The 27,074-nt window shown below is 33.0% G+C and overlaps 2 protein-coding genes across 8 annotated transcripts in view; one reads left to right on the top strand and one right to left on the bottom strand.

Moving 5' to 3' along the window:
* Positions 1-27,074, bottom strand: part of LOC118181010 (putative phospholipid-transporting ATPase IM) — a 487,240-nt gene that overhangs the window by 156,660 nt on the left and 303,506 nt on the right. Inside the window, exon 1 of one of the 6 annotated variants that reach the window (XM_085820208.1) lies at positions 5,812-6,046. The exons of 4 other annotated variants lie outside the window; for them this stretch is intronic. In XM_085820208.1, the coding sequence (XP_085676334.1) occupies positions 5,812-5,860 (49 nt within the window). In that variant the 5' untranslated portion in view covers positions 5,861-6,046. Of the gene's footprint in view, positions 1-5,655; positions 5,708-5,811; positions 6,047-27,074 lie in introns of those variants that run through there. One more of the 6 variants, XM_085820202.1, reaches the window with a different exon arrangement.
* LOC146996185 (uncharacterized) overlaps positions 1-27,074 on the top strand; it is a 228,893-nt gene that overhangs the window by 14,742 nt on the left and 187,077 nt on the right. Inside the window, exon 2 of one of the 2 annotated variants that reach the window (XM_085820209.1) lies at positions 22,042-22,766. The exons of the other annotated variant lie outside the window; for it this stretch is intronic. The gene's annotated coding sequence lies outside the window, so the exon portion shown is untranslated. Of the gene's footprint in view, positions 1-22,041; positions 22,767-27,074 lie in introns of those variants that run through there. 2 annotated transcript variants of the gene reach the window in all.

The raw sequence follows: 27,074 nt of genomic DNA, 5'->3' as shown, positions 1-27,074 counted from the left end.
AACATAGTAAGGCCAAGCACTGTGCACCTTAGAATTTATGCATACAATGCTTGAAATCTCACAAATTCTTTCTGCAACATTAATTTATATATTAGTACTAAATTTATTGAACCGTTTCTTCCCCATCTTAGGAAAATAAAACCCTGGAGACATTTTTAAAATCACTGCAACACTTTCAAATATAAACTGCGACATTTTTGCAGCTATTAATACATTACTTGTAAAACTTCCATGACATTTTCAGAGTACCGTTTAACTAATAGCATCATAACTGAAATAAATGAAAAAGAGGACGGAGACGAAAATAGGTAGTGCACCTTACCTTAATGAGATGAAGTTCATCAAAACCTCAAAATCCGGAAACGCAATACCACGAAAAGCGGCAACGAATCGTCTCTTAAATGTCACACTCATCGGATGATATGCAGATACTCCCCGTTAAAAGACATCCCGGCGCGATACTAATGATGGCATAATAATAATCCCCAGACAGAGATAAAACATTTTTCTTTCCCATTTGTAAATATAATAGTATTCATTACAGCAAAAAAATGATCGTTAAACAGAAATATTTCCAGGTAATAATTTTGGAAGGAAAATATTTATATCTTGGCTTGCGTATTTAAAAATATTAGGTTATAAATATCAAAAAAGCTTCGAAGAATATAAAAACAAAAAGACTGGCTATTACGCATTTTTAAAAACCTTTAAAAGAATCAAAATATATATCTGAATCAATCTAAGAACAGGAAAAACGTAAATACATATTTATTCCAGAAGAAAATAGATTAAACACTTGTGATATAACAACAAGCTTTCACGCTTAGGGTTGCACTACTAGCTGGATTTCCGGGAGGGGGGAAACGTAAAGTATTCTGTGCCAGTTTGCGGATATACGTCTTTTAATTACATATTAAAATATATTAAATATTAATTACATATTAAAAATAAAAGGAAGCGCTAAATGTAGAGCCAGTTATTAAAAGGTTCAAAACAGAAGTGTGACCAAAATGATATAATAACCAGAAGCTTTCAAAAACGACTAAGAGCCACAAAATAAATCCCTGTTAAGAGTTTCGTAGGATTGTCTAATGGAAATTTGGACAACCTTTATGAAAATTTTAACAAACACCCAGGCCGCCCAGACGGTATAGTGGTTAGAGAAGCCTACTGCGGAACCAAAGGGCCCGGGTTCGAATCCCAGAGAGAGAGGCATGGCTGTAACTTTCCGTGCCTTGATAGGAGGCAATGCAGGGCGCCTATTAGGTGCTTCCACAATAAAATGGCCGCCACTTAAGAGTGACCAAATATGAATAGGCAAGTGCCCGCCATTAGATTAAAGACAGTCAGAATTTTCATGAAATTCTAAAGCTTGGGTCTCTAAATACTTACTTCGGTTACGTATTATCCATACTGAACAGTGAATAAAAAAGCAGCTACAAAATACGACGACCTAAAAGTTAAACTGTATATAATTCATCAATTCAGATAAATGCATATAAGAAATCTAGCTCGAGAAAACTTACCCAAAGCAATGGTGAGAAAACAGTTTCCAATAATACGACAAAGGAATGATTCTATAATTTCTTGGTAGGAGTTTTACTATCTTTCGGAAAAATTCACAATAAATCTTCAGTGGCTGTAGCAGTTGACCATTCGTTTTGATAGGATCCGCGACATTTAGGCAGAGTTGAATTATTTGGACGCCAAAGCACGCGAGGACTACTTGCCTAAGGGAAGATATGCCTTTGTGGAAGCCCTTATACAGGGAAATTGGCTTGCTTTCATATAAAAGGAGGAAAAATCCCATGTAGCCAAACAGTTCGCCGTGATTTGAGCCCAAGGTAGAATTATCAGTGTCCAGCTATTTTACTTACATTCAAAGAAAAAGTAGAAGAGTTTAAATAATTCGGATATTCATTTAAATAAAGTGAGAAAAATAGAAGCATCGGCAATGCATATACAAATAAAATGGTTTCTGATTAAATAGCAAATAAAGTGGCAGAATATAATGGACATCTGACTATGAAATACACTGCAGCGTGCTTTACAATCAATGGGAATAAAAAGTGGGTGTTGCACGCTAACCATTTAGGCAGATGACCATGGTTCGACTCCAAGAAACGAGGAATACTTGGGCCAAAGATGGAAATTTGTATGCTAAAAATCGTGTTGACATGTTTTAGGAATACCAATGGCATCAACCATTCGGACCAATCACCAAATGGACGTATAAATAAGCGAAATACTCCACCGACTTACTAGGAAACTCATCATAAAGTGAAACCGTGAGCACTTTCTATATACCATATACACATTACTGTGATAATTAAACGAAAAATCCGGCGGTAAGGATGGAGTACACTTATCAGCTCATCATGCCCGACCTACTTCCACTATATTACCATCTACTTCGAGGTTCGAAAATTCTCATAATTTGGGAGGGGAAGAAATCGACGATGAGGAGGATTTAACTAAGTCGCTTGACTAAAAGTTTCATTAGTTTAAGATTAAATAAAAAAAATTTAGACAAACTTTAAGAATCATGAATACCCATAGAAACACGAAACAGTAGTAAACTACAAAAGCATAACGGGAAAAAAATGTAATCACTACTTTCCTTTTTACAAAACTTACAGTATTAATTACTTTAGAGAATATAAAAAGTTCGGCAAAAATCAATCCTAGATTGGGATTGGTTTTATAACAGAGTTATAAAGATGAATTTTTCAATAAAACCAACGTTACGTGCGGTTGGATTCATTAATTTTGCAATGCACAGTTATTATTAGAGTAGTTAAGACAGAAAATAAGTTAATTTTTAAGGAAGCAATATATAAAATTTGTTGTAATCGCATAATAGAATGTAAACACAGCTAATTTAAATTCTTACGTTTATGCTCATTATACAGTAAAACTCAAAACATTCTAAAGTCGACAGGCTTCCCTTCTCTATATAAGCTATTATGATCAAAAACGAGTTTTCAGATACTTTTTCTGCACAAACTAGCATGTAACTTAAAAACTTTGAAAAGACTGCTTCTGAAATTCCATAAGCACATTTATTACTTTTTTTAATTCTGGAAAATTTAAAACGCTTTTGAAAAAAAAAAAAAAAAAAAAAAAAAGAGTTTTGCCCTTGATCAATTTCCCTTAAGTCTAATGAAAAGTTAAAGGATTGTTGATTTTGGGGTGGGGGAGTGAACTGAAACGGCTCTTAGAATTATTTCATTTTTCAATCTGTCATTTAGTTAAATTTTTGGTACATTAAAATATGATTAAATTGTATTTTTAATACACCAGAGAAAGGATATGAAAAATTACGCTGCAAATATAAACGTGAGCTGAGTCACAAAATCTTTTACTGAAACTATTTTTCGAAAGAATTTTAAACAAAATAAATTTTCTTCTACACAAAAAATCGCTGAGTAGTAACTACATCAGCTGAAATAGATCATTTTTACAACAATAAATTATATGATTAAAAGGCTTATATAAAAATACTTTTTTATGGGTAAAACACGATATTTATCATTTAAGTAGTTTAAAACTACCAAAATTCGCAATTTTTTAGACCACAGAAATTTTTTTAAGCTCATATTTCTGGTAAAGCTACAAAAGCATATAAAACAGAAAGTAGATTATTAAAAGCGCAAAATAAGACATAGAAGCAACTGTCTTAGAGAAGAATGTTTACTTCGAAAACATTTAAAATTTTTGTTTGATAAGGTCATTTAAGTCAATGGGTCTGTTGAAAAGTTTCAGTGATCGGCCTTGAAAATCCATCCGAACTAAATAGTCTATTTTTAGTGCCAGATATTAAAGGGATCGCGAAAAACAGCTTAAGGTTTACTCCTGACTTTTTAGATTAAATAATTTATAAACTTTATTATTTTAAGTTCCAATGAACGCAAATATTTTATAATTTTATTCAACTATTTTATAATTTTAAAGTTTAGTAAACATATTTCACATATTATAATAACGTATTTTCGCTTAAAAATATTTTTTTTTTCGGGGGGGGGGAGGGGGCAAATGAAATCTACCTAAGAAAATTGCTGACAAATAATTAAAAAAAGACGAAAAATCCAAGTAATTTTTTAAAGATTTAACTCCTTTTTCCCCTTTTTTCTTTTTAAATAAAAGCCATCATTACTTTGAGAAATAAAATATTGAACGACACTTTGGAAAAGTTCTAAAAGTATCATATTTTTATATAAAAAATAAAACAGTATTTAAATTACTCGAACTGAAATTGCCAACATACTGACTAGATCAATTTTCTGGTGAAGGAGAGGTAACAATAGAATTTACTCTCGGAAATTAATCCTGACAAAATAGTAAACTGCTAGAATCCATATCGCACATCATCTTTCTTTTACCTTCCAAATTACTTCACCTTTTCGCTTACAGCTACAGAGTGAGCTACTAAAAAGAGATACAGAGAACCTGCTTCGGAACGACTCGGTTTAGTTTGATCCATATTTATACCAATTTGGATGGATCGCGCCCGAAGAAAAAACAATACTTAGAAAAATTAAAAATAAGAAAACATAAAAAAGTAATATTTTTGGGTGACTGTGCAATTATGAAATAACATGAGAACCGGGTTTTACGCATATAACGCAAGGGTGATGATTACGGTAACGAATACCTTTGGGAAGGGCTAAAGGAAAAGGCCTGCTGGGAAGGGCTAAAGAAAAAGCCCTGTTGGGAAGGGCTTTCTAATGTACCTAGGTTATATTCAAATTATACACGCGGAAAATCACGAAAAGCCAACCCGTTCGCCAGGATTACGAACTTCTAAAGCCATTTTAATACTTCCGATAATAAAAAGTTACATTTATACCGTTAAGTATAAATAACTAATAAGATATTTTAAGGCAATTATGCGTTGAAGTTAGAAAATTTTCTTTAAATACCCTACGGTCTCTGTCAAAATTGTGATCTAACAGTAACAATACAGTTTCATATACAGCAACACAGAGACTGCAATCATAAACGCTTCTTTTCTCGAATTTCTTTTTACTCAATTTACTTTATTTCAACGGAAAATATTCGCTTCTATAACATGACCATACAGGAATTATATACATTTTAAAAAAGAAAAGAAATAAATACCCTTTACTAGCATATTTTTCGACCTAATATTTTCAGCATATGATTTAGAAACATCTAATTTACGGTAACAATGTAAAAAGTATGCATGAAGACAAGTATTTTCTGCAATTAAAAAGAATATTCTTGAAGTAATGAATCCTTCGAAATACATAACATAACCATAATAGTATGTCTTTATACGTGCTTTTCAGAGTCCTATCATAAAAGCCGTCTCTTCAGAAATAGTACACACCGCGTAATTTCTCCCTCTCGGTTTCAAAGTTTAAAATTAGTGGTAAAAGGGGAGGGGGATAAACCGAGTAAATATAGTAATTGTTTCATATTGTGCTAGTTTGTATTTCAGTTAAATTCATTTCGTGCGTTCACTATCTTCGCAATACCTACTTTTGTACATACCCATCCTACATATCTAAGAATATATATTGTTCATTACACAGTGGGAAAATATTAAAATTTTTCAATGAAGGAACACATTTTATTTACAACGGTACCTCTTTACGATACCTTAAGACCGAATTAGGAAAGAATACCTACTGGAAGTGGTCACACCTAAAGCAGGTTCGATAATCATTACCAAAAGCTGTTTACTTCGCGTAATGTTTGCTGGAAATTCTGTATTTATCAATCTCACTAAGGTTAACATTATGTCTTCTCATCTAGCTATGAAATTAAGTATACAAATTCACTTACTTCCGCTGCAAGAACGTTGTAAAATGCTTTGATATTTCGTAGATTTCATTGGCTTTATCTGTGACGTCAGCGGGGTATTAGATAATCACAGGAAAAAGCAGGTGTGTGTTCACTGAAATTACCCAAAATTGAACACTGAGCCATAAATCCAAAACAATTTCAATAATATCGTCCGTTTCTGTGGCAGGAAATAAGGATGAGAGCATCTTGTAGCCAAGCACTTGATCTTTGCTACGAGAAAAGAACCCACGAAGTAAAGATGTAGACTCTTCCACCTAATCTTATCGATGATTTCTACATCGTATGTGTGCGTGGAGAGAGGAGGTGGTTGACGCCATTTATGACCGAAGGAAAAAAATTATTTCCCTTTCGTGACAACAGCACGTAAGATAGTGAAAGATTGTTTTGTGACACTATCAGACCAAAGGCGATTTAGATTACCAAGTTGGAAAAAAGAATTAAGATTTCTTTGTACGAGAAAATTTTGGTGAGGTACTGAATGATTCAAACTTCTTTGTTACGTTGCATTAACAAGTGCTCTACTTGCAAGGACGGCTCGCGACATTCAAATATCTCAAAAAGAAAAATTACATTTTATTTATTTTCGAGGGGGCCTAAAATACACTGCATAAGCTTTAGAATTAAATAACGTATACCTCATTTTTCCGTGATAATTGCTTCAGCGGATTAAGATTTTGTTTCTTGTGCGAAATCCTTTCTGCTAGGATTTAAATACCCTAGTGTAAATAGCAACCCCCATATAATTAAACTTCTTCAAAGCTGTGCTTTCATGTTTCTTCCTCTGTCATTTTTAACAAATCAAAAGATTTTATGACAGATATTGTGAATTTACATACATTTTTATGACGTTTACCTACATTCGAGTTTGTATAATTAGTATTACGTCTATAATGCTGTTTTGACAGATCGTTGTTGATAGTTTGTATTTACTTTTCCGAGCAAGATTAAAACATCAGTTCCATGAAGGAAGAATATTTAACAATTTTAATTTAAACCTTGAATTATGTTTATAATTAGGCGTATTTTAAAGCATAATTACACTAGGTTATATACATTTTTGATTCAATTAAATACTAAAAAATTTCATTCTTGATTGAAATCAAATTCCTTTTTCAATTATTCTGATTATTAATATTACAATACGTTAGATTTATGGATGCAAGTTTAAAAGGCATGCGAGATTTTTTTTTTAACACGAGTGTCGGAATGTTTTATTCTTTTCATTTCGAAATGAAACAGTTCACCATTTCTCAAACTTGACAAGATGTATCTAAATAGCTTTAGGAATAATTCCAGAAAAGGAATACCACGTAGTTAAAACAATGAAAACGGCGATAAAACGCCAATGTGGTTATATTTTATTTATTTTTGTTGGGTCATGCCAACTGTTAACTGTGTAGCATGAGTGAGTCTTCCCTACCGCTAAATTCAAAATGTTTTTATGCTCCAGTTTTTCTTAATGTCAATATGCGCTAGCGATAGGAATTTGAACGAAAGCTTTAAGTTGAATTTAAGATATCTTTTCACTTCCCCTAATCTTCATACTTACAAAGCAAGCACACACTATTCAACGATAAACATCCCCTGTTTCTTCTAAAAAGAATGACTTTTGGATAAATATTTGAACATTTTTTTCAGAGTTTTCAGCCATCTGCGGAATTGTCTGATAAAAGTGAAACTCTTGCAGTTTGAGATTTCGCAGAGAATCCTTTTATAAGATGTTCAATAAGTTATTTCCTTGCAATATTCAGTTGTACTATCACTTGGAAAATAAATATGAGCGGTTAATAAAATTTTAGTTTTTTTAAGGCATCTCGAAAATTAAGTTATCAAAATTATCATTGAAGGACTAATTCTTTCAACGTATAAAGCTTAGTTTACAAGCATGACAGAAAATTTCAGTATAAACCAATATAACCGAAAAGTTTCTAATTTAAACCGTTGACGGCGTCACGAATATTCGGATATTCATCCCCCCCCCCTGCCACGGCGCTTGAACTAGCGGTCCGTTTAGCGGGGCGGCGCAGCACCAAATTATAAAATTATATATTTTATAATATAATAGTTGTATTTTTTATATACAAGCGTATTTTAGTATTTTTTGATATATAAGCCTGACACATCAGTGAGTCATGCGGGCCCGCGGAACAATCAAGCATGACCCACCGGTGGGTCATGCCGCCCTACGGAACAGGCAAGTATGACCCACCGGTGGGTCAGGCTGGCGTCAACGTGCTAATAAACAGTTGCTTCGCAGGCTTTGTGTGGCAGAGGAAGTATAGAACAATATGGAAAGCTTTATTTCACGTTACTTTGTATTTGTTTTATTCGTAATTGATCCTTCTTACATATGAAATTTTACCGATTTGTTGTTTTTGTGACCCGTCGTTCAGAAAATTTTCTTGCTCTTGTTGAATCACCCTGAAAAAAATTTTGAATGTCCACTAAGGGTTACGGAAAGAGCTGAATGTTAATAAGGTACATACATGAAACTTGTACACACTTCATAAGTTCTATTTTAAGTAATCAGCTCTCAAAATTTTTTATTCTGCATGAGCAACTGAAAATACTTGCCTCAAAACATCAATCTAAAAGACAGATTCATAGTAATCAAATAAAATTTTTAATAAAAAAAGAAGAAACAACCATCTTCCAGGGAAATTTCCTATATGTATCGGGTACATATATATAAACACACCACACACATATACATATATAAACACTGATCAATTGGTTCAGCACATATAAAAAATTACACATGTTTAAAATTCATACTTATATACAATCATACTTATAGTGGTCTTTATGAAAACATGGAGTTTCAGGGGGAGGTGAATGACTGAAAAATACCTATAAATCATAAGGTTAATATTTTGTAACCAAAGACATGCTTATTGCTTATTTAGTGTAGTGTTCTATTCAAAATCTCACAACTAATTTTCCAGCTTTTAGTATGTCTAGAAACGGATGCGTTCCTGTCAAATTTTCGTCTTACCCACAAACTGTCTCAGCCAGTTCAAAATAAACTACGAGACTTAAAATAAAACTATAATATTTTATTTATAAGTAATTTTAAATTTTAAAAACGACATTGAAAACTGGCACAGTTTCAAGCCAAGTAAAAATGCCTGAAGTGGCATAGATTCAACTGGCATTTGCGGAGGGGTGGGGATTTTTCAGTTAGCTTGAATATGATTAATGTCTGCAAGTGATATTGCTACGAGAAACGTTTCAATGAAATGCAACAGGTTGAAAGAAATTACATGCTATTCATTTGGTTTTTACCGAAGATAAATGAACAGTAAAGGAACAGGTACGTAAAACACAGTAAGATTCTGTCATCTTCAGTCAGCGGAAGGAAAAATTTAAACACGATTAAACCGGCTCTGGCAAGATGCCCAAAATGTCATTGTTAAGGAAATGTGCACAGCTAGGGGAATCTGTTGTGATTTGCGTGGGTTGTTTGTTCAATGTGCTGCGGCATCACTATGTGACCTCATTGCCAAAAAAAAAATGAAATAGGTCATCGCTAATAACGACACAGACGGAAGATAACATAAACTCAAATATTTGCTTTCATAATTACTGTCTCAAGTAATCGATATGCAATTTTTAGAAAACATTTCGAAAATAAGCTTTGACGTTAACAAAAAGATGTCGAATATAAACTTTGCAAACTTTTTTTTTTTAAACTTGTAAGTTAGGGGGAAAAAATTTTGAGTTTTACAATTAAAACGGTCCTAAACAAAGAAAAATTCCAGATTTAAATTTCACTTAAATATGGACAAGAGAAACAGTGTTTTGGACACATATTCTCAAATAAAATCCAATTGCACCCCTGGCGAACGAATGTGATTTCTTAATTGTTTCTATGTAATTTGCCCAGCGCGAAAATTTCAGTTATACGCGGTACGCAGAGTGCCGGCCACGTTGTGATCGTCCTTTTCAATGACCGCTCTTAAAAAATTTCATTAAAAAGTCAAATATTACCTGACAGCAGCGCTGGTTAGAAGTTGCCAACAATTTTATAGGAGATATATAGAAGTTGAAAATGAAGCTGAAAAAATCGCACAAATTATAAAAGCGAAAAGCGGCGAAGGACACTTGGGAAAGGAAGAAGGAAAAGTTAAAGAATTAGTCGAGAATGGCAACGTGAAATGGCAAATGAAGAACTGGATGACGCGAGTCGAAGGTGAAAGCAGCAATAGTAAAGATAAAGAGACTTTAACATACAAGAAGTGAAACGAATTCTTAAAGGCAAAGAAAACTGTCTGGTTTTGTAAATGGGGATTGACCCAAATGAAGAAAGAAGAGAATACTTTATGAGAAGCATAGGAAAACTTTGCACTCCTTACAGCGAAACGTTTAATGTGTTGCGTCAGACATTGTTCCAAATCAAAATCTCCGGCTATTTAAAAAAATAATTTTAGCAGGTACTTACTTTTAAGCAGTAATAGAAATCCTTTCAATTAAATTTTGTTGGCTCTTTTAATTAAAATAATGCTTAGGTTTGTAAAAATTATACATATTTTCTTAATATAAACTATACCTAACTCATTTACTCCACAAAAAGTTAACTTTACGGAACGTGATTTTCCCGTACGCGCAGTGTTCATGACGTAATCCCTGCGTTCGGCAAGGGTTTAAAGTAAATGATATGCTCTGCACCGCTCCTTATTACAGTTTACTGGCAATGACAAGCTTAGTAACATCTTACTATTAGCTGTGACATGGATCTCGGTCAAAAATGTAATATAGTAAATATAGAACAATCACAACATAAATTAAACTCAGAGTCGTCATGATAAGCCTATGACGTGAAAACGTTTTACTTTTATAGCAATAGTTCCTTTACTTCCTTTTTCGATAATTTTAAATAGCAAAATTTTAAAATCTAAAATTCAACTTCCAGGATTTTTCTACTCATATCTATAAAACAATCAGTAAAAACTTTTTGGGCACCTTTGAGTGTACTATTTTTAAAGAATAATTGATTTTAAAATTGAATTAAAGTTTTACGCTGAATGATTTTCTTTATTACCATTTTTGTTTTAAAAGAGTCAGAATTTATTTAAATTTCATTTTTTTTAGTAATTTTTTGTCAAAATCAAAAATTTCATAGAGGTATTTAAAAGTTTTTCTTTTGGTTTTAAAATTCCACCTTTTGTTCCAGTTTTCGAATCCCGCGAACGGGCTGGCTCCATGGACCCCATGGTTTTCCCCATATGTAACGTGTATACGAGCCAGTTTCCCTTAGAAAGTCATCCACGAAGGCATCCCTCCCTTTAGGCAGATAGCCCTCGTGTGCTTTGCCATAATTAAATAATTCAATCCTTTTGTTCCAATTTTTAGCCTTTTGAGGGATCACTTTCTCCTCAACGTCTAAGCTTCGCCAATGAAGCGAAATGGCAAACCTATACGTCACTACTGTAACGATCTTCATAGTTTCGATTGTGTCGTAATGAAAGTGCTCGAAGTTTTTAATTGATTCTTGTGAGTTCTAATTAAGTCTTTTCACTAAAAGTTTATAATTTTACTTACGTTTTAAATTCGTTAGATTATATGCTATTTGTTTAAAGGCAAAATTTGATTTAATTTTTTCACCGAAATATTTTATTATTCCAGTAACGTTTTCATTCTTTAACTAGAATTCTCTTTATTTAAGGTACAAGATTCTAATTAGAATTTATTTTGTTTTCCTTGCTTTGGGGAGTGGCCAGAATTTTCGGATGAACTTATTATAATTAAAATACATTGAAATGGTTCATCGGCTAATTCTGAATACAGAAAAGCAAGGATTTTTGTGGAAGACAGATTTCAATTGACTTCAATGTTTCTCCTCCTGACGAAGTGGCATTGAATTTCACTGAATTCCTCTTCTATTATGTTTTTTTTTTTTTTTTTTTTTTTTTATTATTATTATTATTATTATTTCTTTAATTTTTTGAATTAGAGTATTGGTTGCAAAGTTTTTTTAACACTTTTTAAATTCTTTATTGCATCTACAAGATTTTCAGAAATTTATTAATTATGAATTTCAATTTTTGGTCTCTGAAAAATTAGTTCTAAATTCCTTACTTTATGTCTTTACTTACATATATATATACATATATATATATACATGCTGTTGGGACTATATTTAAATCCCAGCCAAGAAAAGTTTGTGGATCAAAATTCTCTGCCTTACAGAAATTTCGTAACTGGAAGCACATGCCTGGAATAACCGTTTATGTATATAGAATCTGTAGCTACCTTTTTGAAGCTGCCTCTTGTATGATAAATTACAAAATGTTTACATGCAAAAATCAACAGTTAATACGGCAATTCAACTGCGGTAGATTTTTCGGTTTACACTTTGAGTTTCATGTTTTGCTCTTTGTGATATGCGTCAAACAATTAGACAATTCTCAACACCTTTAAGGTCTACTAACCATGTAAAGCTGATTGAAAGCAAAAAGTAAAAAATATCAAGTGCATGTTTATTCACTTTATGAAAAGCGGGAAAAAGATCTTTCTTTGAATTAATCTCATACTAGAAAGAATGTTATGGATATATATTTTTAATGGATTACTTTACCTATGTATGTCAGAATGAAACTAATATTTATTACGAAAAAATAATATCTACAGCAAACAATACGAACATATGCTACTCTAGTTTCGGTTTCCGCAACTTCAACAAATTCGATTTTTTGCCTATTTTTTTAAAAGCTTTCATGACAGTTTTAAAGATAATTGTCATATCCATATAAACCCCAGCAGAACATGAACTACGCACCACTCGTTCATAAACTTCAAAACCCTCGAGGGCTATCTGCCTAAGGAAGGGATGCCTTCGTGGAGGGTTTTGTGAGGGAAACTAGCTCGTATACAAGTTACACATGGGAAGAACCACGAAAACGCCCATGCAGCCAGCCCATTCGCGGGATTCGAACTTCGGACCGAACTACCAGTGTTCAGCGACTTTACCGCTCGGCAGCTGGTGGGTCCACTACATGTTGAGGAAATGAAAATAATCGCAAGCAGGAAAATACGGGATACAAGATTTATGGTTTCTCACCCAAATACCATTATATAAATACTTAATTTTTTATTCCTGAGTGATTTTAATAGATGATTCTTTATAATATGTTAAGCAATTTGAAGATTTCGTATTAATAGGTTTTCAAATATATTGAAAAATATTTACTTTTCACTTATTTTTGACCTCCCTTTTTGGGGAAGGATCTCATATTTTCCTATGAAATTAAAGACTCGATTTCAGAAAATTGTTTTTAATGGAATCCATTTTAAACTTCAAACTACTTCAGTAACGCTTCACAATTTCAAATACTTCTGAAGGATCATCGTTTTTCTGCTATGCGTGCTATTTTGAGAAGCATTATTATTCTCTTACGGAAACTCGTGGGTAATGCCCCGAAACCACAAAACCACAATATGTCGACCACCGTTTTAACAAAGAAGTAGGGAACTAAAAATGAAAAAGGCATAAACAAAACATAACTAAAATAGTAAGAAGCACAAAATACAGAATTATAAAATAAATTTCCTATAGCTATTTTACTCCACAATTCTAGCGTCATTCTGTCATGATTAAATTGAAAATTACAGAGACGAACACATGAGCTTCTCATTTAATTCTTTTCAACCATTCAGTTGACATGCAAAAATACTATAATTAAATTGAATGAAAGTCACCAGGAACACAGACCTTCGGCACCAAGGTTTAATTGGGAGACAAAAGTCGGTAACCATGGAAACCACTGCCACCATCAATAGCAGTCTTTAAGGGTATTTTTATATATTTAACAGGAGGATCGCGAGGATAAAGGTCAGTAATACACACTAAACTATCAAGTAATGTTTCGTTCTTTTGTTTGTTTATTGTAGCAAAGCATAAGTGGGCAACGTGACTGAGGCTAGGAATACTTTCGCAGAGGCTGTTTTAAGAAAACTGACTTGCATTCACAGTACATATAACAAAAACCACCATTCCATTTGGACAGCCGGTGGCCGGATTTAAAACCTTGGCCGAACTACTAGAGTTCAGAGGACTTAACGATTCGGTCACTAGTCGACCAAACAGGATTCCGTTTTACAGATTTTTTAAGGGAGATGGACGTTCATTTGAAGGTAAGATTAAATGGAATACTATGTTTTTAACCTGAAACAGGAGTATGTAAAAGAAATAAAGCAGGCTAGACAACCTACAACCAGCGGGTCACCGGACACTTGAAATTCTGAGCTCTGAAAATGAAGCATAATATATAAAAATAATTTACACAACACAAATATGAAAGGAGTACTTGAAGATTATATAAAAAATAGACCGAAAATAAATAATAACAATAATACTTATTTGATTAAGAAGTTGCAGAAACGAATGTGCACTTTATTTTTAAAAAATAAAACTGTAACATAACTTGACTGAGAAATCGATAAGTTTGGAACGCCGATTCATAATAATAATAATAATAGAGTAATTATAAATTGACGTCCCTCAAGTTCAGCATCAGAGAAGCCATTGGTATCGGAGAGAAAAAGTTCATTTAGTTGTGTTTTTTTAATAATAATTAGAATTTAATTTTTATGTTTAAAGTTTAACGTATATTGCAGCTATTTTCTCAATAAAATTTAACACTAAAATAGACTGTTCTAAAATGAAATCACAACTGACCAAAAATATCACCTTAATACACACATTTTGGTTATTTTTATCCTCAGTTAAAGGTTGTCGAAGCCTGATATAAAGCATAGTTTGGGTTATCTAATATTTCACCTACTGGTTTTCGGAAAATATCTTTTGAAAAGGAATTTTCTAAAATATAATGGACCGTAAACTATTCAGTATTCATTGAATCGAAATTTATCTCTGTCCCGTAAAATATCTCTTCACTGCAAATAGATGGGGGAAAAAACTGACTAACTATTCAATCATGCCAAGTATTAAATGACATTTCTATAATGCATCACATCAAATATCATTTCCACAGAATCACTCATTCTGTCTGAACACTTAAAATAATTCGGTCTCGCATACTGGCCTCTTCATCCAAAAATTCAATATAGACGGTAGATTTATTAGTTATGAAATAAAGATTAAACGATGAGTTGAAACCGTCTGAAATACAGCAGACCAAATTAGCTCAGTGTAACAGAACTCCAGTACTGTTCTTTCTAAGCTAAATAAAATGATCGTTTTAAATTTATTTACATATTTTATTATTTTATCGCATATTTAAATAATATAAAAATATAATTTATCGTCTGAAATACACAAACCAAACTACCCAAGTGCAACAGAACTCCAGTTATCCGGATCACTTACTGTTCTTTTCAAGCTAAATAAATGATCGTTTTAAATTTATTTACAGGTTTTATTATTTTCTCACATATTTAAATAAGATAAAAGCATAATTTAAGAGGGAATATATAATCTCTGAGAAAGTTGTTATATTAATCTATATTAATGTTTAGAGCATTCAAACGTGCAAAACTGTTCGAAAAATATGTAGCCATAAACATTAAACGGAAGCATTCTATGCCATTATATAAGCGTTGTTATTTAATTAATCCAAGGTGTGGTGTATTTAATTATGGCAAAGCACACGAAGGCTATCTGCTAACTAAGGGGTGGGATGCCTTCGTGGAGGACTTTCTAAGGGAAACTGGCTCGTATACACGTTACACATGGTGAAAACCACGAAAACGCCCATGCAGCCAGCCCGTTCGCGGGATTCGAACCTCGGACCGAACTACCAGTGTTCAGCGACTTTACCGCTCGGCCGCTGGTGGGTCTAATTAATCCAAGAGTAGAGTTGTAACTTCATTTTTACAAGCACCTTTTATAAACCCAAAATAAACAAATGTAATGATATAATACATGAATCCCCACACAAGAACTTTTGGCTTATATATTATCGCGAATTTTGTACATATACGGATAATTTTAATTACATTATATATCAAATTAGTAAATTTTTTCTTGTATAATGCAACATAAAAATCTACAAGGTATTTACTCTGCCGGAAAAATAAGAATACAGAGACAAATCTTTTAACATTGAGTAAATTTCTATCTCGCTAATCTGGCGAGATATCGCCACGCTAACAAAGTTTTTTGGGGAAAAAGGCTAATTTTTCGCCAAATTTGGCGAGAAATCGCTAAGACCATTTGGCGATATTTTGGTCCGGTTCCTGTATCACCGTCATAAGTATTGTAACTGAATAATTCATTTATTTTGATGTGTAACTGTTCGGCCATCCCATGCCCTCCAGCAATTTCGAGAAGCAAAAAGTACTGTACTAGAAATATCTCGGCGGCCGGGTGAAAACTATAGGTCGGAGAGAACATTTGCCGTTGTAGTTGTTAGCTCAGAGCGACTTTGGAAAGCTTCGCCTTTTAGAAGCTCTTTGCATTCAGCTGTGATAAACGTTCCTTGTAGTTTGAAGTGTAACTACTGACTGTACTCTGTGATATTGTGAAGAGGTGTACGACAATTTTTGTGAAAGTCCAGATCTCTGAAGTGTTTCTTTCGATAAAATAAATTTTATCAACCTATCATCGGAGCTGTGTGGATTCACTCTATTACGAACCTATTCGCACGCAAACCAATATTAAAGATACTCTTCATTCTTCTAGGCTTTTCGTCTACACAATGCTTTTTCCCAAATGCGGCTTTTTATTGTTAAGGACGATGTGTAACTTTTTTCTAGAATACAAAGTGTAAATTTTTCCTATTACATTAATCACATGCAGTATTATGTATTTGGTCTGTAAAAGAATACCAATTATTGGGATTTTCCGTCATACGGAAGTTCGTATTTAGTCCGGATAACTGAGGTTCTACCACACTATGTATTTTAACAACAATCAGCACAAATACGCATATACGATATGTGGATCACAATAAAAAATTAATTTATAAAAGAGAAGTAGGGAACTAAAAATAAAAAAGGTATAAACAACGCAAAAGTAAAAAACAGCAAGTACAAAATGCAGAATTAAAAATTAAATTTCCAATGAATATCCATTCTCTTTATTTTTTCATATCTTGGAAGTGTTCATGTACAGTACAAATACGATAGGGTATTTTTGCGTCACTGTTTTACACTCTCTCGATAATCAGGGCCAAGTCAAAATCTCCGAGTTCTAGACGTCAAATGACAGTATATACGCATACTGCAGAGCATAATATACTTTATTATTAGCAGCTTGTTCATGATAATCATGTCTTTTACAATGTGTAATTTGCCAATTAGTCTTTACGCAGTCTATGTCGCGTATGGCGTTCACACGAATACGATATTAAATGTAATAGTCGTATTTCCTATGAACTTCATGCAATTGCGGTTAGTTGCAGCACATCACTCACGGTTACGGAAATACTGCTGTTTTACACTGACAATTATCTTTCAGACTCTAGTTTTGCTATATTGCGCATTATATAATTTTTGCAATTCAATAGTTTATTGTCTTCAACAATATAATTTGAATGAACAAGGTTTTGCAGACAACTAAATGGGAAGGGGTGGCAGACCTACGGAGCGAAATCAGCAGCTGCAATTAGAATATTCCTTGAACTGGCTTTCAAGCGTGAAAGATTCAGGTAACGCTTATTTTCACTGATAAAACAGTAACATAAAATTACATCATTACACTGATTTAAAATAAAAAATAAACCACTCTTACCTGACCCGCAGATAAAGGCATGACAAAATCTGGTAAACACGGCAGACAAATAAAATACGCCTTGTTTACAGTGTCAGAAGTAGTGTAAACATTACGTAAGAGAAGGAAAAAGTACTCGACACCGTGGACAAGTAGACATTATAATACATGGCACCTGCGATAACACACTTCCGGGGACTTTTCTGATAACAATGTCACCACCTCAACGCAGCTCCAGTTTCTCAGCTGAAGCATCCGTTTGAATGGCATAGCACCGTTTTTGGACAGACAGTGAAAAACAGATCGATAAACTACCTCGAACGAAATGAAATAAATCCATAAACAAATTTTACTTCTTTAAAAAATCATGCGTGACTGTAGGAATTAATAAACTCTCCTCGTATATGCCATTCGACACACATTGCTCCGAACATTACGTTGATGCTACCTAAAACTACATATAAAAAAATTATGTTCCGGAATTATTTGTCTTGGAATATCAGAATAAATATTTTTCCGGGTGCAAAAGTTTAGATAATGCAACTTTGGAAAACGCGCGTTTAGTCATGCAGAGGTTCAAAAAGTTTATTCTGTTCAAATACGAGACTATTCGAGATCAAAATAATTTTACTGGCGATAGTGTGCAATGTCAATGTTTATGTTCTCAAAAATACCCTTTCAAAAAATGGTCATTATGAAAATTCTCATCGCATCTCTATTTAAATACCCGCTGTGTTGCTGCAATTACTCCCAGCAAGCGAAATTCAGTTAACGTCACAGATTTGAAAGCAAAGACAGCGCTCCATTTTGCCTAATTTCAGTTCTGAATTCACAGAAATATTCATTTTTTCTGGCATTTCATTTTTATATGTAATATTTCATTTAATAATTTATTAACACAGTAATTCTTCGTCAACGTATTTCCGAAGTTCATCTTTCAATCTCGTATTTACGTTCCACAAAATTTTCAAAAGGTGATCTTTTTAAAATTATCCAGATGATCTAATTTTATTTTATAAATAAGAAACACAGATGGCAGAAAAATTCGTCCTCCTAAATTCTAAAAATTTTGCGTCGCAGTTCCTTTCTTAAATTATCAAGATTTTGCTCTCCGTTAGTTTTATTGTTCCTTATTTCTCTAAATTCTAAAAATTTTGCCTTCCCTAAATTCTGCCGTCTTGAGCAGCCGCACCAGCTCTGGCATCGATCCTGAGCTTATCTCAATAACACATAAGATATTCTCAATTCAAACAGTACTAAATATATAGTTTTTGGCTACGAGTATCGTTTACAAAATACACTTTTTTGCATATGGCAGGAAATTTCTGTTAAACTTGTCTTCGTCAACACGCTCACCGCTTCGCATAGGTGATACGTCTGTAATCATCGCCAAGCATAATGTCAACATAAAAAGTTACCACATTATTTGTATTAATAATTTTTAAAAACGTATTTAGACATTGCTGTGTGAGTTATTTCTCAAGCTGCTGTGCGTTGATAGTCAAAAAATAACATATAATGAGTCGCCAGGTCGGCATCAAGCATGTAATTTATTCGGTACGATGTTTCGGTCTGAAACGCGTGCTAAGCAAAAATGGCGACTACAGTTCCAAAATATTGTCATACAGATTCAGGTTAATAAATGATTGTTTCTTTAATATGATGGTATTTTGTTTATTGTCCAAGTGAAATTAAGAATCAGCGTCTCCACACGTTTTATTGCTAAATATCAAAATGCGCAAGCATAAAGCAAACAAAACAAACAAAAAAAACTTAAAATAATAAATAAATAAGGTTGTTAGTGATTCAAGTTTATCCGGAGGTCCGGATTTAGATCATTGCAGATACTGAACGGCGGATTTCAGACTTTGTACTGCTATTTTTTTTAAATGTTCAATAATGTTTTCTAATGATTTGAAAGAGAAAAAAAATTTACACAGCGTTCAAAGGCAATCCTTCCAAGATGGGAATATGCAAAGCAGTTCATGGATGATAAATGACTTAGTCTGTAAGCGGGGTAAGAATTTTCAACTTTAAAATAGGAGGGAATAGGGCAATCTAACATTATTTCCTAAATTACAACTTATTAGCACCTAAAACGTGAGAAAAAGCGTGTTTCTGGACAGTAAAACATCCGATTAAAAAGCAAATTTAAAAAAAAAAATATTCACTGTTTATAAATATTAGTTGGGTATGTTAGAAAATTAAACATGTATCAAATTACCGTATTTACTCGCGTACTCTCCCCTTGTTTTATTTATAGCACAAAAGTCGAAGGAGAAGAGAATAATTTAATATCCAAAGGAAGCGATTAGATTAAGAACACAGCAAACGAAAAGTATTCGTGAATAACTACCCATAACTACTCCAATACTTATTTTAAAGAAATAAACCTACATTCAAATAAGGAATTCAAATTTTAAAGGAACCTACATTTAAATAAGAATACACAGTATTTTAACAGTACACATCGTACACATCGCGATTGTTTAGCCACTGTTAATTCCTAGATCTCAAATTATTTAATGCTGTTGGAAGTGCTGTAGCTTGCATGTTGTCACGATCGTCACCGTTCAGTAACTATTTTTCCATATGCAGTAATCTTCATAACCATCACGCTATTATACATTTCCCTTTTCTTGAAGCTCTTGACTGTAACTGCTTCATAATTCAAAGCCCATGCATCCAAGTTCTGCGAGCAAATCAATTAGCAAGATAGAAACAATCATTACGCAGATGAATTACTTTTAAAATTTAGAGAAGCTCTCTTTCTGAACATCTTGAGGAAGGGGGAAATTACGCGACTATTTAAAAAAATTTCAGAACCTTGTGCTAAAAATCTACAGAAGAGTCTATGTGAACGGGAAATACAACGGTATTTAAATTACTAAAGGCGTGCACTTGTTTTTACACCCAAAAGTACTACAACTTTACTTTGTTTTTTCACAACTCAGTTTACTAAGGTATACATTTATAATTTGAAAGATAGAGATCTTATGTCCGCCGAATAGCGGAGTTACTGCGATTGCCACATAAGATCTTTCACTTAGATGTGGTCATGCAGCTATTTACTAGGCCACGTAGAAAAACAACTTCTGCAATCAGAATGCTGGCCAAATTGTTCGGATGATAAAGGGCATGGTAGTGTACAGCAACATAACGGACAAATAATTTTTAAATTCAATCCTCTCAAAAAAAAAAAAAAAAAAAAAAAAAATTAACGTATAAAGTATCAGTAGAAGTTAAAATGACCAAATTAGGTGAAAAATCACATTTTTGTTTTATCGCTATTTTTATAGGTGTCAGAAACAAGTTGCTTCTCTCTCAGTTTTAATTAGAAGAGAATATATTTAGCATTTTATGAAGGGAGGATAAAAAGTGAGCATTTAAATTCCAGAACGTAATCGTGCAAATGGCTAGAAATCGAAACCGTGCATCTTTTCACTGCTTGGGGGAAAAAGTGCCAGGGAAGAAAAAAGAACACTAAAGACCACGTCATTAAATGGTGAACGAACTTCACTGGCGCGAAAAGAATTTAAGGACAGAGCGTCTCTTCGATGCACAGTGCCTTTTAATAATGCAAATGCTGGGTAGATCTGACGGCTGGCTTTGGAGGATTGAACTCATAAAATAACCACTCTTACCCATCGCTCTTGAAGTTCCCCAACAAAGAAAGTTGTTTATTTCTGTCATTTCGTAGCAGTCTAGTGACAGCACTCGGCTATCGATTCCAACCTCATTCACATCCACATCGCAGCAGAAATTTGGGTGGGATGTTGGTTGAAAAGCGGCAAAGAAAGGAGGGGGAGGAGAAAGATCTTATTCAGAACTACACCCAGAAAAACCACAAGTCTTCCCCACCCTCCATTTATAGAAGCTGAGGAAAGAGATGATTATAATTCCTTTCTGCATATGCACTAAAAATTAAGATAATTTAATTTCCTTAATAATGCGCTTTAAAACTGAACGCTACCATTTCTAGTGAACTTTAACAATTTTAGGGCCGTTTAATTAAAAAAAAAACCACTTTCAATCATGGAAAAATTTGTACGGAAATTGGGTTTGAAAATAACTGAAAACGCATATTTTTTCCCCATTATATTTCATACAGCATAAAAATAGCGGCCAACATTCAAAAGCAACATGAAAAGTGGAAAAAATATGAAATCACATTTATATGATCCTAAGATAAGGAATAAACATTTTTACAGTTCAAAATCTATATGAAAATAATTCAGCATTCGCAATATCTTATTTGAAGTTATATAGGAAACTTGCATCCTATTGTACGTCTTTAGACATCGGGAACTCTCATATACCCGGTTTGCTTGTTGTTCTTTCTATGCCAAGTAAAATTAAGTTTGTTAATTTATGTAAAGGCTTTTAGCTGACTTGATAATATAGTTATTACTGTATCAGTTTATTTTTACTTACTTACAGAAATATTAATTAAATCGATTACAATAGAAATGTATTTTTCTGAATATCACTTGAACAAAAATTAATTATGCATTTTGTTTCTTAAACTAATAACGGAGTGCGACTGGACAGATGATGATGATGGGATAGAAAGTGACAGCGGGCTTCGATTAAGAAAAGAGATGCCGTGAAAGAATGATGACAACTTAAAGACGTAATACCTCAAATGTCAACTTTCATCTGTTAATACTCCAATGTAAATAAACCACAGACATCACTGTATATCACAAATAGTTCAATTAAATAGTATAGTAAACGTAGAATAGTCTCGTATGTCTATTAATCTCCTAGCACACAAGTCATTTGCATAAATTTTGTTTAATTTTATATAGTGAATATAAACACATGGCTGTGTGTTAATTTTAGGACTGTCTAAGTAAAAACTCTTTTTATTGTTCCATTTCAAGGGGGTAAAAATGATTTGCGCGTTTAGAGAAATTTAAAAAATGTAAAGAAAGGTAGGAGACAAGAAGAAAGGAGGTTAAATTTTTAACTTTGCGGGGGAAAAAAAATAAAAAGGTTTCATATGTGCTTTTGCGGAGTAAAAATATTTTTGACTGTGCACTTTTTTAAAACAAAATACTCTCACTAGCATTACTACAGATAAATATACGTATTTGTTCTACGAAGGAGAAGAAAAGACAAGCCAATTATATGTATTTTTTAAATACCAGGAAAAATTACGTCTTGCGAACGCATGAAATTCTCCTTTTCTACACTGAATGTGGATATTTAGGCTTAGAGCTTCCACATAATTTCAAAAAGAATCACATGGTGAATATTCAGAAATGTTTATTCCAGCTAAGCCTTAATACCAAAAGATCAAACATTCCACTGTGCGCCAGCATACAAGAGAGCGTGCATCCAACAAAGATGATTTTTTTCGCTTTTTGATTGAAAATTGAGAACAGCCGTATTAGATTTATTACATCAGATTACACAGGAGTCAATTAGAATTATCCAAGGAACTTAAGGTCCAAGGTCTTCCCAAAAGAAGTCAGTTCGGATTTATACATTAGATATGCAAGTTCGAAGAAGGGGCACATAATGGGTATTTTCAATGCCGCCCCTAGAAGACAGCTGTGCCTCTTGAAGCTTCGAGCTTACTGCCAGCCCGTTTTATAACAAAGAAAGCATGCTTACTATTAAGATCCACAAGGATCCCCTAACCATTTCATATCCACTCATAATCATGTGTTTCTTGCTCAAAAAGAAGAAAAGCATTACATATCTTTGGGGAAAAATATAAGTAAAAATAAGCATTCAGATTACAAGGTAATGTTAAATCCTACTGAAGTTCTTTTTAACTACCTAACTTTATTATTCTAACTTTACCCAAAAAAATTGCTTTGTGAAAATTCATTGAACATTTTAATTCTTCTTCAGTTTAAACTTTCGAGTTAAATCATCACAGTGATCATTTTAGAGTTTTCTTCAATGAATTTCTGAATGAAACAATATCTGAACCTCTGATTTATTCTTTAAAATATATGAAATATCACGGCAAAACATGCAAATATTTATTTTAAATAAGAAATAATACGATATTATACGCAAAGAGATCTTGTGTACGTACATTTTGTTTAATTATTAAGAAGAAACATCGAAATCCTCGAATAATTGCATTCTTTTGTCATCAGAATTTTTTTAAATCTATAAAAAGCCATTAACAACCACTAAAATTATTGGAAGTTGAAGTCTTAATGACATTCAACAGAAGCATTCTTTAAAAACAGAACATGATCTTTGCAATTTCAGTTGACTTGGTTCATCAAGATTTCTTCGTTGAGACCTTGAAAGTCACACTAAATTTTAGGAAGAATACCTGGCGCTCCAGGTTCAGCTGTTATCTCTGTTAACTCTTAAAATAACACCACCTCTCTTCAGACTTGTTTCAATTTTAAAAGACTCTGAAAACGGGGGAAGGGATAAAAAAACTCGAGGTAGATACAGTTTGATTAACTAAATCGTGATTCAAGAGTTTTAATTACGGATTTCATTTGAAGAATTTCAATTATATCTCAAATGCAGACACGTTTTAAAAAACTACATACCAAAATTTATTTCTCGTTAAAAATAGATTTCGCATTGTGCTTTAGTTTAAAAATTAATACTAATGCTTTTCTTTCATTTTATTAACATATTTATATGGAGGATTCAAAGATTCGAGAACTTTTAACAACTCAGATTTTGATTTGTAAAATTTAGAATTCGTCTGCCTCCAGTTATTTTAATTCATATATTACTCTTTAAAATAACATCGAATGTACTCTCAAAAAATAAAAGTACACGAAGAAATGTTTGATTCAAAAAGTACTTTACATATACATTGTTTCTGAAGTACATTCAGCAACTTGAAAATATGATTACTTTATTTTCATATTCTAGCGATTTCCGGCTATCAAGGAATAGATATATTGAAACCCTGATATAAATATGGATTCGATTCGTAGAACAACAATAATCAATATATCAGACTTTCAGTGTAATTATTATTTGTCATTTACTCCACAAATTCCATTATATATACAATTCTTTGGCTCCCCCGCCTTCGAAATCCAAAAAACTGCAATTTTCTTCCCTACAGATACTGCGTTATACTAGATTCGCTGCGTTCATTTTCCAAGAAAGGTCATCCTATTAAGGACATTCGGATAGACAGATCAGGAAGTCAAACTATGGACGGCGCAAGAAATTTCTATTATCACAGCATGGTATCTTCAATCCCTAAGAACAGATTCTCGCGTGCATTCTGTTCATAGGAAAACAATGAATCTTTTCAAGAATATGTTTCCAGCTTGTGTCCTTGCATTAGCATCGTTGTCGTACCCTTACCACACCGAAATTATGTACAACCGACCACAAAAAATGTTGCGAATATGCATATGAGAATTGGTTTTTATGTTGAACCACAGCTTGAAGATTTCATAAAGATGCTGTATAAGGGTAAGTAAAAAATGTGCCAATACGATTTCTCCAATTTTCCAATACAAAATATTCCTTAAATGTTTGTACAATTGTGTACAGTTCTGTACTTGAATTAAAAAAAATTTTACACTTTTTAAAAACTAGTAATGTTTTTAAAAATTAAAGAATTATACTCTCTCAGTTATAATATATGGATCAACAGCGGTTGATATGTCAACACTAACAATACGACCCAGGTTCAAATCTCAGTGAACGGGATTATTACATGGGCGTTTTCATGGTCCTATATTTAGTACAAAGGAAGTCCTTTAAAAGCGAATCTTGATTTACGAAACTTGTATATATCATGAAATATCTCAAATTCTCTTCTTCTATATTTGAACGAAAAATCTCCTATATCTCAACAAAAGTCAAATAGTGTACTGAAATACATTACATTTAAAATCAGATTGATTAGATGATTATGATAAAGCACTCGAGGATAATCTGAGGAAGAGATGTTTTTGCAGAACACTTCCTAAAGATAACCAATTCGCATATGTGTCGCACAGGAATGCCAAAGGAACTAGTCGTTTCATCTATAGGAGCAAAACACAAGATAAACAAACCACCATTCTCTCCACTCTTTCTTATAGCGGCGTAGTGCATTTATGTAATGTACATTACTTTTACAGCACCATAAATTCTTTGTATGTTAACGATATAACGCTTTGTAATGATTTGCATAAATGCTTTGTAAGCCGATGTATAATAAGCATGAGAAAAACCTACAGAGCTCAGCATATCTGAAGTTAAGATGGTTAGGTTGGGTTATTTGAATATGGCGAATCGCATGAAGGCAACCTCCCTAAGGTAAGTGATGCCTTCATAAAGGACTTTCTAATAGAAAGTGACTCGTATTCATGTTACACGGGAAAAAGCAACCATGCAGCCAGTCCGCTCGCCTGGGGTCGAATTTCTAGTATGCAGCGGTCTTAACCATTCCGACATATTAGTGGTACTGTTTGAGTCTGGAAAGAACATTGTAACTACTAGTGTTTTGTAATGTTAGCCACTACACTTCTAAGAATTTAATAATTTTAATGACCTTAAATTATTGTTAAAATTATTCCAATGTTCGAGGATGAAATCTCAGCATCCCATTATTTTAATTTATGGCTGGCTATAAGTTATTTTTACACCATTTGACATAAACGAGTGAATTGACGATAAAATTGGAATTTTAAAAGAAAATTCACAAAACATTCAATTTGGAAATTTGAAGCATATCAAAAGAGACTTATAGGAAACAAAAATATTAAAAACCGCGCCATACGAAAAACAAAATTCAATAGAGATATACGAAACTTGATCCACAAACAAGAATTGAATAATGAATAATTCTCAAGACGTACGTATTTTCATAGATTTTCATTCCAATTTAGTCAATAATTTTCGAAGTGCTCAATAGAGAGGAAATTTCATCCAATCTCGTCTAGACGCTCATTTGTACGCGCAAACGTTCTAAAAAAAAAAAAAAAATAACGCACAGACATGGGCAGGTTTTCATCAAGAAGTCGACAAATGCGCTTCCCACGTGTTCTACAAGAAGGAAATTTTTGCGGAAATTAAACATAATGGGATCGGTGTCATGTGGACAATGAATGTGTAAAGAAGAGCTACTGATGAACTAGGCACGCCTAGTAAGAAAATTCAATAACAACACAGCGTTTTTAACAAGGAAGTGTTCAAGGGCAGTTTTATTCTTGCAGTCGGTCCAACACGTGACGTTTACGTTATAGCCGAAGATAGCACCTAAAAACAATGCCAAAAATATATTAATTCCTGAAACTGGGTAAAGCGAAACAAGGATATACGCCTGAAATTAAATACCAAAAAATAAAACACAGTACCGTATGAATATTTTAAACATCTACGACATAACAAATCAACAACTGCATATAAGTGGCCAGATTTTCCCGCTAATTTTGGTGACTAATATACATACTGTTGCGAGCGTACGAGTTCGTATTAGATTGAATGCACACAGAATCGATGATAGCTTGATAAAATTTATTTTTACCAAAAGAAACACTTTACAGTTCTGGAATCTTCCACAAAAATATACTCATACAGCTCTTCTCAGGACCACAGAGTACAATCGGTAATAACACTTCTTAGTATT

The sequence above is a fragment of the Stegodyphus dumicola genome, chromosome 7, assembly GCF_044657685.1.
Source record: "Stegodyphus dumicola isolate Sdum_Otavi_A_Nest chromosome 7, ASM4465768v1".
Lineage (NCBI taxonomy): Eukaryota > Metazoa > Arthropoda > Arachnida > Araneae > Eresidae > Stegodyphus > Stegodyphus dumicola.
The sequence above is the reverse complement of the archived record's forward strand: the minus strand, read 5'-3'. Positions and strand labels throughout refer to the sequence as shown.